Source organism: Tachyglossus aculeatus, chromosome 24 (assembly GCF_015852505.1).
Source record: "Tachyglossus aculeatus isolate mTacAcu1 chromosome 24, mTacAcu1.pri, whole genome shotgun sequence".
NCBI lineage: Eukaryota > Metazoa > Chordata > Mammalia > Monotremata > Tachyglossidae > Tachyglossus > Tachyglossus aculeatus.
In genome coordinates, this window is record NC_052089.1 from 23,209,977 (window position 1) to 23,225,262 (window position 15,286).

Consider the following 15,286-nt stretch of genomic DNA (forward strand, 5'->3'; position numbering starts at 1 on the left):
CACTGTTCTAAGCGCCGAACAGTAGACTTAGAGAGATGAGGTTGAGAAGCAGGCGGGGCAGTGTCTAGCACAACCGCTCAATGGTATTTATTGAGTCCTTATCGGTGTGCAGGGCACTGTACTATGCGCTTGGAAGCGTGCAATACAATATCGGGCAAGTCACTTCACTTCTCTGGGCCTCAGTGACCTCATCTATAAAATGGGGATTAGGACTGTGAGCCCCCCCCGTGGGGCAACCTGATCACCTTGTAACCTCCCTAGTGCTTAGAAGAGTGCTTGGCACATAGTAAGCGCTTAATAAATGCCATCATTGTTATTGTTGTTAAGAAATGCCATCATTTAATTCTACTTGTTCTGACGATTTTGACACCTATCTACATGTTCCGTTTTGTTGTCTTCCTCCCCCTTCTAGACTGTGAGCCCGTTGTTGGGTAGGGACCGTCTCTAGATGTTGCCGCCTTGGACTTCCCAAGTGCTTAGTCCAGTGCTCTGCACACAGTAAGCGCTCAATAAATACGATTGAATGGATGAATGAATGAATTAATCTAGAGGGATAGACAGGCATTGAAAGAAAAAACAAATCAACCAAAAAGCCCCGAAACCTCTGCCGCTAATCTCCTCCCCGTACCTCGTTCTCGCCTGTCCCGCCATCGACCCCCGGCCCACGTCCTCCCCCGGGCCTGGAATGCCCCCAATCCCTCTGCCCCTCGGCCAAGCTAGCTCTCTTCCTCCCTTCAAGGCCCTACTGAGAGCTCACCTCCTCCAGGAGGCCTTCCCACACTCAGCCCCTTCCTTCGTCTCCCCCTCGTCCCCCTCTCCATCCCCCCCCATCTTACCTCCTTCCCTTCCCCACGGCACCTGTATATATGCTTGTACATATTTATTACTCTATTTATTTATTTATTTATTTTACTTGTACCTATCTATTCTATTTATTTTATTTTGTTAGTATGTTTGGTTTTGTTCTCTGTCTCCCCCTTTTAGACTGTGAGCCCACTGTTGGGTAGGGACTGTCTCTATATGTTGCCAACTTGGACTTCCCAAGCGCTTAGAACAGTGCTCTGCACACAGTAAGCGCTCAATAAATACGATTGATGATGATGAGTAGATATTCATTCATTCATTCAATCGTATTTATTGAGCGCTTACTGTGTGCAGAGCACGGAGAAGGGGAAGTGTGAAGACATTTCCACAGCTCCCTCTTCTGCTTCCTTGGCCTGTGTCCCACCCATTCCCACGTCACCCCTTATTCACAGGCTCTGGCCTCCTGCCCCCACTTTACCCCACAAAACCTCCCGCTTCCTTCCAGCCCTTTCCATCACTGCTCAAGACTTGCCTCCTCTGGGAGTCTTTACCTGCTGAAAACACCGCTGGACTCCCATTCAGTCCGTGGCTCAGTGGAAAGAGCCCGGGCTTTGGAGTCGGAGGTCAGCGGTTCAAATCCCGGCTCTGCCACTTGTCAGCTGTGTGACCTTGGGCAAGCCACTTAACTTCTCTGGGCCTCAGTTCCCTCATCTGGAAAATGGGGATTAAGTCTGTGAGCCCCACGTGGGACGACTTGATTACCTTGTATCTACTCCAGCGCTTACAACAGGGCTTTGCACATAGTAAGTGCTTAATAAATGCCATCATTATTATTATTATTAATTGAACTCTTACTGTGTGCACGGCACTCCCCCTTCTACAGTGTGAGCCCGCTGTTGGGTAGGGACCGTCTCTATATGTTGCCAACTTGTACTTCCCAAGTGCTCAGTACAGTGCTCTGCACACAATAAGCGCTCAATAAATACAATTGAATGAATGAATGAATGAATGAATGAATGAATACTAAGCCCTTGGGAGAGAAGCAGCGTGGCCCAGTGGAACGAGTCCGGCCTTTGGAGTCAGAGGTCAGGGGTTCAAATCCTGGCTCTGACACCTGTCACCTGTGTGACTTTGGGCAATCACTTAACTTCTCTGTGCCTCAGTTACCTCATCTGGAAAATGGGGATTAAGACTCTGAGCCCTCCATGGGACAACCTGATCACCCTGTAAGCTCCCAGCGCTTAGAACAGTGCTTTGCACATAGTAAGCACTTAATAAATGCCATCATTATTATTATTGCAATATATAAACCAGAAACATATCCTGCGCATAATGAGCTTAGAGTATAGAGGTTTCTGCCCAACCTCTGCCCGCAGCCCCTTTTAAATTTATTCTTCTAATGACTGCGGCATGAAAATGTGCCTGCACAGAGTAAGCGCTTAATAAATGCCATTATTATTATTATTATTATTACAATATATAACAATAAACCAGACACATACCCTGCATATAATGAGCTTACAGTCTAGAGGTTTCTGCCCAATCTCTGCCCACAGCCACTTTTAAATTTATTCTTCTAATGACTGTGGCATGAAAATGTGCCTGCACAAAGTGCTTAATAAATGCCATCATCACCATTATTATTATCACAATATATAACAATAAACCAGACACATACCCTGCACATAATGAGCTTACAGTCTAGAGGTTTCTGCCCAACCTCTGCCCGCAGCCCCTTTTAAATTTATTCTTCTAATGACTGCGGCATGAAAATGTGCCTGCACATAGTAAGCGCTTAATAAATGCCATTATTATTATTATTATTAAAATATATAACAATAAAACAGACACATACCCTGCACATAATGAGCTTACAGTCTAGAGGTTTCTGCCCAACCTCCGCCCGCAGCCCCTTTGAAATTTATTCTTCTAATGACCGCGGCATGAAAATGTGCCTGCACACAGAAAGCGCTTAATAAATGCCATTGTTATTATTATTATTATTATTATTAAAATATATAACAATAAAACAGACACATACCCTGCACATAATGAGCTTACAGTCTAGAGGTTTCTGCCCAATCTCTGCCCGCAGCCCCTTTTAAATTTATTCTTCTAATGACTGTGGCATGAAAATGTGCCTGAATAGTCCGTTTTCTCTCTCTCTCTCTCTCTCACACATACACTCACACACTACAGGGCAGAGCTTTATTCACTCTATTCCAGGCCCAGGGGAGAGGCCAATTCCTCAAGGCGCTACACAAATTTGTAAACTGACTGACAAATGAACAATTAAATGCCAAGTGTCAGGGGACAGAGGGGGCGATTCAGTAACTCGGGGGATCTCAGGCTCCGTTTCAATATAGAAATTTGACAGAGTGTCTGTTTCCAAGAAGAGGTTTCTCCCGTTATACTGGGGAAGGACAAATGCTAATTAGTACAGCGTGGAAGTGATAGCTTACCTGTATTCATTGGTGTAGTCGAAATCTTGTTTATTGTGAGTTGGCTTTAGGAAGTTACATTCTATAATTCCGACTACACCGACACCCATATTGTTTGCCTGAAAAAAAAACGAAAGAAGGTGTGAACGGGGACACTTGGTGGAGAATGGTTTCTGAACGTACAATGCAACATAGGTAAACTTTGAAACCTGATGCACAGTCATTTAAATGCAGGTTACATTATAATAATAAATTATGGTACTTGTTAAGCGCTTACTATATGCCATGCACTGTACTAAGCGCTGGGGTGGATACAAGCAAATCAGGATGGACACGGCCCCTGTCCCACAAAGGGCTCACAGTCTCAATCCCCATTTTACAGATGAGGTAACAGAGGCTCAGAGAAGTGACTTGCCCAAGGTCATACACACACACACACACACACAGCAGCCGGGATTAGAACCCATGACCTTCTGACACGCCGCCGGCTCCTGCTCTATCCCCTGCACCATGCTGCTGCTGCTTCTTGAACAGAGTCTGGGACTCCTTTCAGTTCAAGGTGTCACATTCCGCTCAATAATTCTAGACTGTAAGCTCACTGTAGGTAGGGAATGTGTCTCTTGTTATATTGCACTCTCCCAAGCGCTTAGTACAGTGCTTTGCACACGGTAAGCCCTTACTCTGGGCCTCAGGTGCCTCATCTGTAAAATGGGGATCAAGAGTGTGAGCCCCCCGTGGGACAACCTGATCACCTTGTATCCTCCCCAGAGCTTAGAACAGGGCTTTTGGTACATATTTATCACTCTATTTATTTATCTTACTTGTACATATCTGTGCCTCAGTTACCTCATCTGTAAAATGGGGATTGAGACTGTGAGCCCCCCAAGGGACAACCTGATCACCTTGTAACCTCCCCAGCGCTTAGAACAGTGCTTTGCACATAGTAAGCGCTTAATAAATGCCATTATTATTATTATATCTATCCTATTTATTTTATTTTGTTAGTATGTTTGGCTTTGTTCTCTGTCTCCCCCTTCTAGACTGTGAGCCCGCTGTTGGGTAGGGACTGTCTCTGTGTGTTGCCGACTTGGACTTCCCAAGCGCTTACTCCAGTGCTCTGCACACAGTAAGCGCTCAATAAATATGATTGATTGATTGATTGATTGCTTTGCACATAGAAAGCGCTTAACAAATGTCATTATTATTATTATTATTCTATACTATTGAATGAATTTTGAAAGGTAAATATGAACCTACGTGAAACGAGAAACCGAACAAGAGAGCATTATTATTATCCGTTTGGGCTACGATATCAAGCTGAACCAGTAGCTCCACAGGAGTTCACTGGGCAGGGACTTTCTCCCTGTTTGCTACCAAATATGGTGTAAGTTCAGTTCAACCGACGTTGAAACAGAGACAACAAACGGGTTTATTCTGACCGTTTTGACACCTGTCTACCTGTTCTGTTGTCTGTCTCCCCCTTCTAGACTGTGAGCCCGCTGTTGGGTCTCTACATGTTGCCGACCTGGACTTTCCAAGCGCTTAGCACAGTGCTCTGCACACAGTAAGCGTTCAATAAATATGACTGAATGAATGAATCAAAGGGGAAGATATTCAACCACAAAGAATGGGTTCCCCGAACCTTCGACCTGCCGCAGAAATGCTGCCGACGGCAATCAATCGATCGTGTTTATTGAGCGGTTATTGGGCGCAGGTGGCCGTACTGGACGCTTGGGAGAGTATAGCTTAACAGAGTTGGTAGACACGTTCCCTGTCAACTAGGAACTTGCGGTCTGGCAGAACGACGCCATTCATTCATTCAATCATATTTATTGAGCGCTTACTATGTGCAGAGCACTGTACTAAGCGCTTGGGAAGTACAAGTCACCAGAGAATGGTGCAGAAAACCTGTGTGTCCGCTGGTTCGAATGGTTTCTCTTGGTGTCCCCGAGGGGCCCAGGGCAAGCAGGAGGCGAGCCTCGACTCAGACCAGAATCTCTGCTTCTCCCCCTCCCCTCCGCCTTACCTCCTTCCCCACCCCACAGCACCTGTATATATGTATACACATTTGAGTGTATTTATTACTCTATTCATTTAGTTTATTTGTACATATTTATTCTATTTATTTTATTTTGTTAATATGTTTTGTTTTGTTCTCTATCTCCCCCTTCTAGACCGTGAGCTCACTGTTGGGTAGGGACCGTCTCTTTATGTTGCCGACTTGTACTTCCCAAGCGCTTAGTCCAGTGCTCTGCACACAGTAAGCGCTCAATAAATACGATTGAATGAATGAATGAATGAGGGGGCAGACCGATAGGTTCGCCTGAGGGCGGGAGATCCAACAAAGGATTTCCATCCACCGGATGCTGACCCACAGGAATCCCTCTTGCCTCTCCTGGTGACCCTCTCGCCAGCTTCCTGGTTCCAGGAATTCCCAGCTTTCCCCCTCCATTACTTCCGCCCACCCTACCCCTGAACACCAGGGATCATCATCATCATCAGTCGCATTTATTGAGCGCTTACTGTGTGCAGAGCACTGTACTAAGCGCTTGGGAAGTACAAGTTGGCAACATATAGAGACAGTCCCTACCCAACAGTGGGCTCACAGTCTAAAAGGGGGAGACAGAGGACAAAACCAAACATACTAACAAAATAAAATAAATAGATGAGGACAAACTCACATTTGAAGGGTACTGTTTCTGTTTTATGAAGTTACTCTTATTCCATACGATTTCTGCAAGAATTTGGCTCACTTGCTCTGAATGACTCCTGATTTCCCACAGCCAAGATATAGTCTAGCGGTTGAATAATAATCCCTGGCACTCTGTGTGGCAAACACTGCGCTAGGTACTTGGGAGAGTACAATGGTTAGAAGACACGAATAATTAGACGATACAGCAGAGTCATCTAACGGACAGGACGGAATACTACTTCCTGAGGGACTGCGATCTGCAGGAACCTGAATCCTGCAACCCAAACTGGCAGCGGTCGCTTTAAAACTGATTTCACAAGATGACACGGAGTAGGGTTGCGTGTTTAAACGTACAGTGCTCTGCACACAGTAAGCGCTCAATAAATACAACTGACTAAAAGTTACAGGCAAAGATCATTAAGGACTATTATCACTCTCACTTTTTTGCCCCAGATAATTCAATCGTATTTATTGAGCGCTTACTGTGCGCAGAGCACTGTTCTAAGTGCTTGGGAAGTACAAACTGGTAACATATAGAGATGGTCCCTACCCAATAGTGGGCTCACAGTTTAGAAGAGAGGGCTCACAGTCTAATGCTTAATAAGGTACCTGGCACATGGTAAATGCTTAACAATTATCGTTAAAAAAATGCAAGCTTCCAGGACTTGGGGAGGAGAGTAAATTTGCTTCTAGGCTCAGCCTCCTCCTTGCTGGTTGCTTGGTGAAAACTCGGCAATTCCTGCCCATTCCCTTTCCGGGCGTTACCGGAGAGAAATAGGCAGGCGGAGGAATCCTGGAGCGGTCACAGTTTTCGGGAGAGAAAACTGGGCTTTGTATCTTTTTCTAATGTAAATTCATTCATTCATTCATTCAATAGTATTTATTGAGCGCTTGCTGTGTGCACAGCACTGTACTAAGCACTTGGGAAGTACAAGTTGGCAACATCTAGAGACGGTCCCTACCCAACAGCGGGCTCACAGTCTACAAGGGGGAGACAGACAACAAAACAGAATATACTAACCAAACAGAATAAATATGTACAAATAAATAGAGTAATAAATACGTACGAACATATATACACGTATCCACGGTCCAAAAAATAGAGTAATAAATACGTACGATTCTTACCTTTAACTGATATCCAACTCTTTCATAAGCTTTGATGAGCCTGTTGCTATGATACATCATTATCCCATAATGATCTTTATTTCTGCAGTTAAACCCAAAGGTGATTCTCACCGTTTTTGCCTTTCGGTGTTAAGGAAAATTCTGCACGGCATCCGGCCCCCCTAAACTTCTTCTGCCATAATTTATTTTCATGTCTAGACTAGAAGCTCCTTGTCGGTAGGAATTGTATCTACCGACTCTACTGTACTGTTTTCTCCCACGTCCTTAGTACAGTGCCCTGCATACGGGAAGTGCTCAATAAATACCGCTGACTGATTGATTCTGCCATAAAAATTTCTCAAACCTGCCTCCTTACAATGTCAGAGGAATGTCTGATATGGAAGTAAGTCTCATCTTAGCAATATTGGTTCATTACGTGGCACCGAGTGGCTTGTAATGTTTCCAGCACTGTAGTAAGTACTGGGGCTGGAGAAGAATACGACGGTCTTTATGGGGTTCAAAATATTTTAAAAAATGGGGGGACGGGAGTGTCGCCAAGGTAAACAAGGAAGAATACTACAATAAACACACCATAAGTTCCTTTCTCAAATACTGCTCTGTAAAGGATGCTTCTAACTGTACCATTTAATACGCACCTAACTGCCTTTTCACAGGTATGACCGAGCTATTCAATATCCCAAGTTACTGAACTGCTCACAGATTCACCAGCCCAACAAGTCTCTGAAAATACTTCACCTTAACTCCTTTTCTTTTCAGGCAAGGCAAACTGGCAGCTTTATATCACCCGCCCATTTACAACAACGGATAAGGAGCTGCTTAACGAAGGATACGGCCAAAAACTTGGGTCTGTAAATATCCTGTTCGATGTAAGCAAGACTCTTGGAGACCAGCTGCGTCTTCACTTTTTGTCCTCTTAAAATGATCTGCATTCTTGGTTTCAGATACAGAATGCTGCAATAAGCCTGCAAAACAGAACCGTCTCCATTACCATTAATGGCATTTATTGAGTGTTTACTATGCGCAGAGCACTGTACTAAGCGCGTAACGGAGTTGGATTATTAGTCAAAGATCTCTTAGAGAGAGAGCAATCCAAGTAGTCCAGAACACACACGTTCTCTACTATAGAACAGAAGCAACTCGGTCGTTCATAAAAGTAGTGCTTGGGAGCTTTAGCGTGCCCCTAACCTTTTGGGGTGCCATTTCTCATTTCGCCCACAGGCCAAGTGAGATAAAAAATGGCAGCTTCCCAGTCAATAAATCTCTGCCCATACTCTTAGAGCTTGAGGGCAGAGAGACAGACCACGCACCCTGGGTTGGAACTGCTTAAGAACTGGCGTGCGCTGGGAGGTGACGGGCTCTCTTTATAACCTGAGCAACAGGACGCGGCAAGCCCCGGTACACGACGGTTGACCTCCCCTCTGACACACCACTCCCTTGTGCCTGGTCAGTGGTGAGAGGCGAGGAAGCGAAAAAGAAGGGGTGAGACCTACTGTGGATTGACAACAAGAGCTTTGAGCAGGGAAACAGGGCACGGGAAAGGAAAATGGCAGGCTGGAGATCTCAGTCAAGAGGCCTACTGAGTAAAGCCGGGGAGGAGAGTGCTACAGAGGCTGGTCCCCTCCCTTCCCTCAGTCCTCTTAGGACTCCACTTTCCCAGTCTGCATCGAAAATCCTGCAGCGGCGAATTCCTATCAAAAGAAGGTGATCGTGGCTTAGCTGGACACATACTCTGAGCGAATAGTCACTTTCGGGTACAATCTGGTCCATCCTTTCCTGCTTTTTATATCTTTTTTTACCAGTCGTCTCATCGATCTCTTCAGGGATTCTGATGTCGTATTTATCTTTATCAAAATCAAACTCCGTGGCCTCGTTTTTGTCTCTGCGCAAAACAGAAAAACAACAGTGAATTCATTTGAGCAATGGGCGAAGCACCAACGGGATAAGCCCTTCAGAACTGGGACTCTTACACTATTTGTGCTGCCTTCCTAAAGCATTCAAAGATCCAGAGTAAAAACTCCATTGGAAAAAAAAATGCTTCTTAGATCTTCCTTTCTAAAGAAAGGTCAAAGGATACTAGGTTTTAACTGACACATTTCTTGTAAAAATGATTTAACAAGGCTTAAGGCCTGAGAGAGGTGGCCAAAAGAACTATGTGATTTTTACTGAGAACAGTGCTTTGCACATAGTAAGCACTTAATAAATGCCATCATCATCATTATTATTATTATTAATGTGTAGGACAAGGTCTCTAGAATCTTTTGCAAGTTTCTAACTGCAGGAGCACAAGTGTAATCCTGCTAACACCTTCAAAGCAAACACACTTAACCACATTGCAACCCTCAGAGATAATGGATTCCGCCAGCTATTAAATGTTGCCCCTGTGCTCATTAGCTCGTTTTTCATTCATTCAATTCAACTGTATTTATTGAGCGCTTACTATGTGCAGAGCACTGTACTAGGCGCTTGGAAAGTACAGTTCAGCAACAGAGACAATCCCTGCTTACAGTCTAGAACTTTTTCTATTTTTGTATTTTCTATTACCTTCGAAGATTCCAAATGATGATCCTTGTCCCTTTTTTACCCATGATGGCATCGAGTTCTGCTAGTAACTTCTGTTCTGTTGAAAACAAAGAATGAGCCAGGACTGCCCTGAGGTTGGCTTTGGATTCCGCAGTATTGTCAATCTGCCGTGGGTTTCGAGTCAAAGACAATTTAACAGAAAGTACCCGCACCGTAAAAAGCTGCATTTTTGATGTCTTCAAAAGAAAAGAAATACATTTCTCATGTTCCAAAAAGGCTTATTCAAAAACTGACGAGGGATGGAGCACACAAAAATAACTATTCTCACAAGCAGCTAATTTTCACCTCAAGTTCTAAGGGCAGAAATAGACGTCGCCCATTCCTGAAGAACGTCTGCGATCGGTTCAAACTGTGAAGTGCGGCATGTGGAAAAGGAAATTCCATATTCCTCAGCCGGGTCAGACGTTTGGTAAGGGGGAAATTAACGGGAGGCTCAGAGCAGTGGAAGGCGATCGAACCTGACCAGAGCTCTGCTGCAATGCCCACGTGTTTCTACGGCGTGAAATTCTGGCCCAGAAAACAAACGCAATCTGGATCACCCCCAAGTTTACGGGGACGGTCAGTTCAGGCATCGAGAGCAAAGCTGTCGGGGTGGTGGATCCAAAGTATACCGCTAGAACACGGTGTGATTTTAGGTGTATATCTGGCCCCCGTCGCCTGACGCGTGGGCCTGACTACTCAGCTTTTCATTTCATGGCAGTTTCAGGAGCGGTCACAAGACACCTTAAGGGCTCCAACGGGAGACTGGAGGGTGAATCATTTAAAAACAACACAAAAAGAACCTCAGGGTTTGGTCCGATAGAGGGTCATCCGTGTCCGCGGCCTCCCGTGAGCACTGCCCCTTCCAAATGATTCACGTCGAATGAGCCCCCGCTTCCTGGCAGAGAGACCTATCGAACGAAACAAAGGATATGCTGCCTGTTGAACGCCACGATGGGGACGACGACGTGTTCGGCTTTGATGGTCTCCAGGTAGGTCTGGGACAACAGGCCCACGCTCAGGCTCTCGCCGTTTTTGGTGAAAACGATCGCGTCTCTCCCCAGGCGCATAGAGCCCGATTTGAAGCCGTTGCCGTACAGTCCGACGGGCACCCGGCCGTTCACTGTGACTTTGTCGCTGAAGCCAAAGCTGGAAGAGACCAGAGGAGACGGATCGAGGCGTTATCCCCCCGTGGCTTTACCACCTGCCCGGGCTCACTCGAAAATCATCATCATCATCATCAATCGTATTTATTGAGTGCTTACTGTGTGCAGAGCACTCTACTAAGCGCTTGGGAAGTACAAATTGGCAACATATAGAGACAGTCCCTACCCAACAGTGGGCTCACAGTCTAGAAGATCGAGTCCTACAGCCAAGATAAACAGTGGGAACCCTTGTCTGTGGCCTCAGATGAAGTTATAGGTGTACTGATGGGACGGGGACACCAGAAGGCCCTGTGATTTCCACAACAAATCAGGAGGAGTCTGAACTCCAAGAACCTCTAACCTTTAGACCCCCTTCGTTCCAAGACACGACTGACACGATTGTACCAGGAGCAAGACCTCGCAGCATTGCCACATAGGGAGCGATGATGTTTTTCACATTCAGAATAACGAAGCAGGCAACCGAAAGCAAGCTTGTATCAGTCTGTACTTGACTCCTGTGGGTCCCATTAAAACCACAGAAATATGAAATTCAGCCATTTCTACGTTAGTCTCCCTGCGGGGTTTATCTCTTCACTCCACTGAGATTGTCGTAAGGTTCAAAGGAGCATTCTTGGCTTCCCTGACACTGGCCTCTCTCTCCTGGTTCTCCTCCTATCTCTCTGTCCTCTCAGTCTCTCTCACCTGCTCCTCCTCTTCCTCCCACCCCCTAACTGTGGCAATCCCGCAAGGCTCAGTTCCGGTTCCTTTTCGCTTCTCCATCTACCACCCGCTCCCTTGGAGAACTCATTCGCTCCCGTGACTTTAACTACCGACTCTATGCAGGTGATCCCCAAATCTACCTCTCCAGCCTCGATCTCTCCTTCTCTCAAGCCTCGCGTTTCCTTCTGCCTTTCGGACAGCTCTACCTGGGTGTCCTGCCAACACCTCATCCATAACATGCGCACGACAGCACTCATTTTCCTGCCCAAAACTCATCCTACCCCAATTTTTCCACGATCGTAGTCAATGCCACCACTCTCCATCTCACGCGGGCGTTGCCTCGGCATCATCTTCAACTCATCTCTCATCCAAGCGCTTATTAAGTCTGTCACCAAACCCCGTCGGTTCTACCTTCACGCTATGGAATCCACCTCTTCCTCCCCATCCAAACTGCAACCTTGCTCATCCAAGCTCTATTATCCTGCCTCTCGTTGCCTACACACCCCAATTTGTACCCCTAAAGCACTGTGATATTTGCCCATTCCACCATCCCACAGCGCTTTTAATAATAATAATAATAATGGCATTTATTAAGCGCTTACTATGTGCAAAGCATCATCATCATCATCATCAATCGTATTTATTGAGCGCTTACTGTGTGCAGAGCACTGTACTAAGTGCTTGGGATTTATTAAGTGCTTACTATGTGCAAAGCACTGTTCTCAGCGCTGGGGAGGTGACAAGGTGATCAGATTGTCCCATGGGGGGCTCACAGGTTTAATCACCATTTTACAGATGAGGCACAGAGAAGTGAAGTGACTTGCCCAAAGTCACACAGCTGACAGTTGGAGGAGCCGGGATTTGAACCCATGACCTCTGACTCCAAAGCCCGGGCTCTTTCCACGGAGCCACGCTGCTTCTCGCTGCTTTTGTACACTTTAGCACTATTTCCCCTAAATGCAATTTATTTCAATGTCTATCTTTCCCCTGTGGACTGTAGGCTCGTGGTGGGAAGGGCTCCTATCTACCAAAACTACTGAACTCTTCCAAGCGCTTCGTACAGTTCTCTGACGCTGAGCGCAATACCAACGATTTGACTTCTCCGCTGCCTTTGACACGGCAGACGACTCCTCGAAACATTTTGCTGATAGAGTGCCATCCCGATTCTCCTAGCACTCTGACCACTGCTTCTGTTTCATGGGCTCCTCTCCCGCATCTCAGTATCCTACCATGAGCGTCCCTCAAGGTTCCTGATTAATTTCCCAGCATACTGGGCCATCTAATAATAATAATAATGATGGCATTTATTAAGCACTTACTATGTCCAAAGCACTGTTCTAAGCGCTGGGGAGGCTACAAGGAGATCAGATTGCCCCACGGGGGGCTCACAGCCTTAATCCCCGTTTCACAGATGAGGTAACCGAGGCACAGAGAAGTTAAGTGCCTTGCCCAAAGTCACACAGCTGACCATTTGAACCCATGACCTCTGACTCCAAAGCCCGGGCTCTTTCCACTGAGCCACGCTGCTTCTGCATATCAGCCCTTCAGTCAACTCAAGCACTTATGAACTTTATTTCCAACCTCTTTAACATTCGGGGCTCTAGAGAGGCCAAAAATAAGGCGGACCTCTTCAAGCTAAAAATATTTTCCCGTTGGACTTCCCCATTAGTGTTGGCTCCTTGTGGGCAGAGAACATGTTACTTGGCTGTACCGTTCTTCTCAAATGCCTAGTAAAGTGCACTGCACCAAGTGGGTGTTTAGACTGTGAGCCCACTGTTGGGTAGGGACCGTCTCTAGATGTTGCCAACTTGTACTTCCCAAGCGCTTAGTACAGTGCTCCGCACATAGTAAGTGCTCAATAAATACAATTGATTGATTGATTGATTTAGTAAATGCTATTACTAATACTACGCTGAGCGTAACCTCAAAGCACTTCTGTGCCAGTCTGTGTGTTATTCTACAGAAAGAAAACCAAACAGGTATGGTCCCCGCCTCCCTGGAGGCTTACAAATTGAGCTCCATAATATTCTGAGAAAGGAAACAGCCTCGTGAACCAAAAAAAGGAAATGAAAGTTCTTTCAAGCTAAAACAGCTTGTTTGTAAGATTGCAGAAGAAGAGGCAAATCAGGAGAAAACTCTTCTCTGACTCTTTAGTAATGCAAAAGAACTCAGTTGATGAACAGAGCTTTTCACTAGCAGCGGGCCCAGTGAGTCCAGGACACTCCCGCCGTCTGCCCACCGAACCCCTTCCAACTGACCAAAGTTGAGTTCCCTGAATGTGGCGCGGTGACTGCATTAATAACCAGAGGATCAGAAGGCACTGACGCACTAAAGCATCTTTCTCCCCCTTTCAGTCTCCCTGTTTGAAAAGCAGGAGTGCGGGGCTGTAAACTATTTTAGCTTATTTGGAGGCTCTTCCAATGTGGGGACCTCAGCACCTCGAAGCCTCATAAAGAAGGGGGGTATTAATAATAACAATAATAACGATGGTATTTATTAAGTACTTATTATGTGCAAAGCACCGTTCTCAGCACTGGGGAGCTTACAAGGCGATCAGGTTGTACCACGGGGGGCTCACAGTCTTAATCCCTATTTTACAGATGAAGTAACTAAGGCACAGAGAAGTTACTTGACACTTGCCCAAAGTCACACAGCTGACAATTGGCGGAGCCGGGATTTGAACCCTTGACCTCTCCAAAGCCCGCACTCTTTCCACCAAACCATGCTGCTTCTCGTTTAGCAGAGCCTCTGGAGGCCGTCACGCACCTCTGACTGGGTGCGTGGTTTGGGGCTCCGCTTCCCACCTGCTTCCCAGAATATTTGTTGGGGAAAGAAAATATATACGGATAATGAGGTCTCAAGCCAAAAACAAACACACCAATCATTAAGAAAAAAAAAAACACCCCCAAAAATCTCCGCAAGCAATAAGGCCTTGCGGATAAAGCCCGGGCTTGGCAATCAGAAGGACGTGGGTTCTAATCCTGGTTCTGCCATTTGTTTCCTGTGTGACCATGGACAAGTCACTTCACTTCTCTGTGCCTCAGTAACCTCATCTGGAAAATGGAGATTGAGACTGTTTTCCTCACGTGGGACAGGGACTGTGTCCAACCCTATCTGCTTGTGTCCACCCCAGCGCTTAGTACAGTGTCTGGCACATAGGAAGTGCTTAACAAATACCACAATTACTATTATTAGTAGTAGTAGTAGAGTGTTCTGTACAGCCAGGGCTCAGTAAGTACCACTGACTGCGACCAATATTGGTAATCCAACTAGCTTCTATGTTTTGTTACTCAACATGACTCCCTCGTACTTATACTGTGAGCCCCATGCGGGACAAGGACTGTGATCACCCTAACTGACCTGTATACCCCAGCACTTTGACGGTGATAGACACATAGGAAGCGCTTAACAGAATATTGTGAAAAGAAAAAAAGGCAGCAAATCCTCTAGAAATGTAAAATGTTACAGAAATATTTAAGGAGGCAAATCTAATCACCTCCTCTTGAATTACATGGAGCAAATCGCTACTTCCTGAAATGGCAAAAAATCAACAACCTCCTTCTCAATTTCTCATTTTCTCCACTGGCCTAGGTTTCGTGGGTCTACCATCCGCTTCCAGTTATTTGCACCGCTGCAAAAAATGTACCTTTTCCTCTTTCGGGGAATATCATAGCATCCGTTTAAAATTTCCCCCTAAATCTTCTCCCATCACCTTGGGCCGTTACACAGAAAAGTCCCCAGAACCACTAGTATCATTTCACTTTTGAGCTCGAATGGTCGTCTTCGATTGGATGCAA

The 15,286-nt window shown here is 45.8% G+C and overlaps 1 protein-coding gene across 2 annotated transcripts in view; it reads right to left on the reverse strand.

Moving 5' to 3' along the window:
- MORC3 (MORC family CW-type zinc finger 3) overlaps positions 1-15,286 on the reverse strand; it is a 62,159-nt gene that overhangs the window by 27,384 nt on the left and 19,489 nt on the right. For both annotated transcript variants that reach the window (XM_038766050.1, XM_038766051.1), the window contains exons 4-9: positions 10,559-10,773; positions 9,607-9,754; positions 8,794-8,944; positions 7,896-8,027; positions 7,066-7,185; positions 3,267-3,364 (exon numbers count right to left, since the gene is read on the reverse strand). In XM_038766050.1, coding sequence (XP_038621978.1) covers positions 3,267-3,364; positions 7,066-7,185; positions 7,896-8,027; positions 8,794-8,944; positions 9,607-9,754; positions 10,559-10,773 — 864 coding nt within the window. The remainder of the gene's footprint in view (positions 1-3,266; positions 3,365-7,065; positions 7,186-7,895; positions 8,028-8,793; positions 8,945-9,606; positions 9,755-10,558; positions 10,774-15,286) is intronic.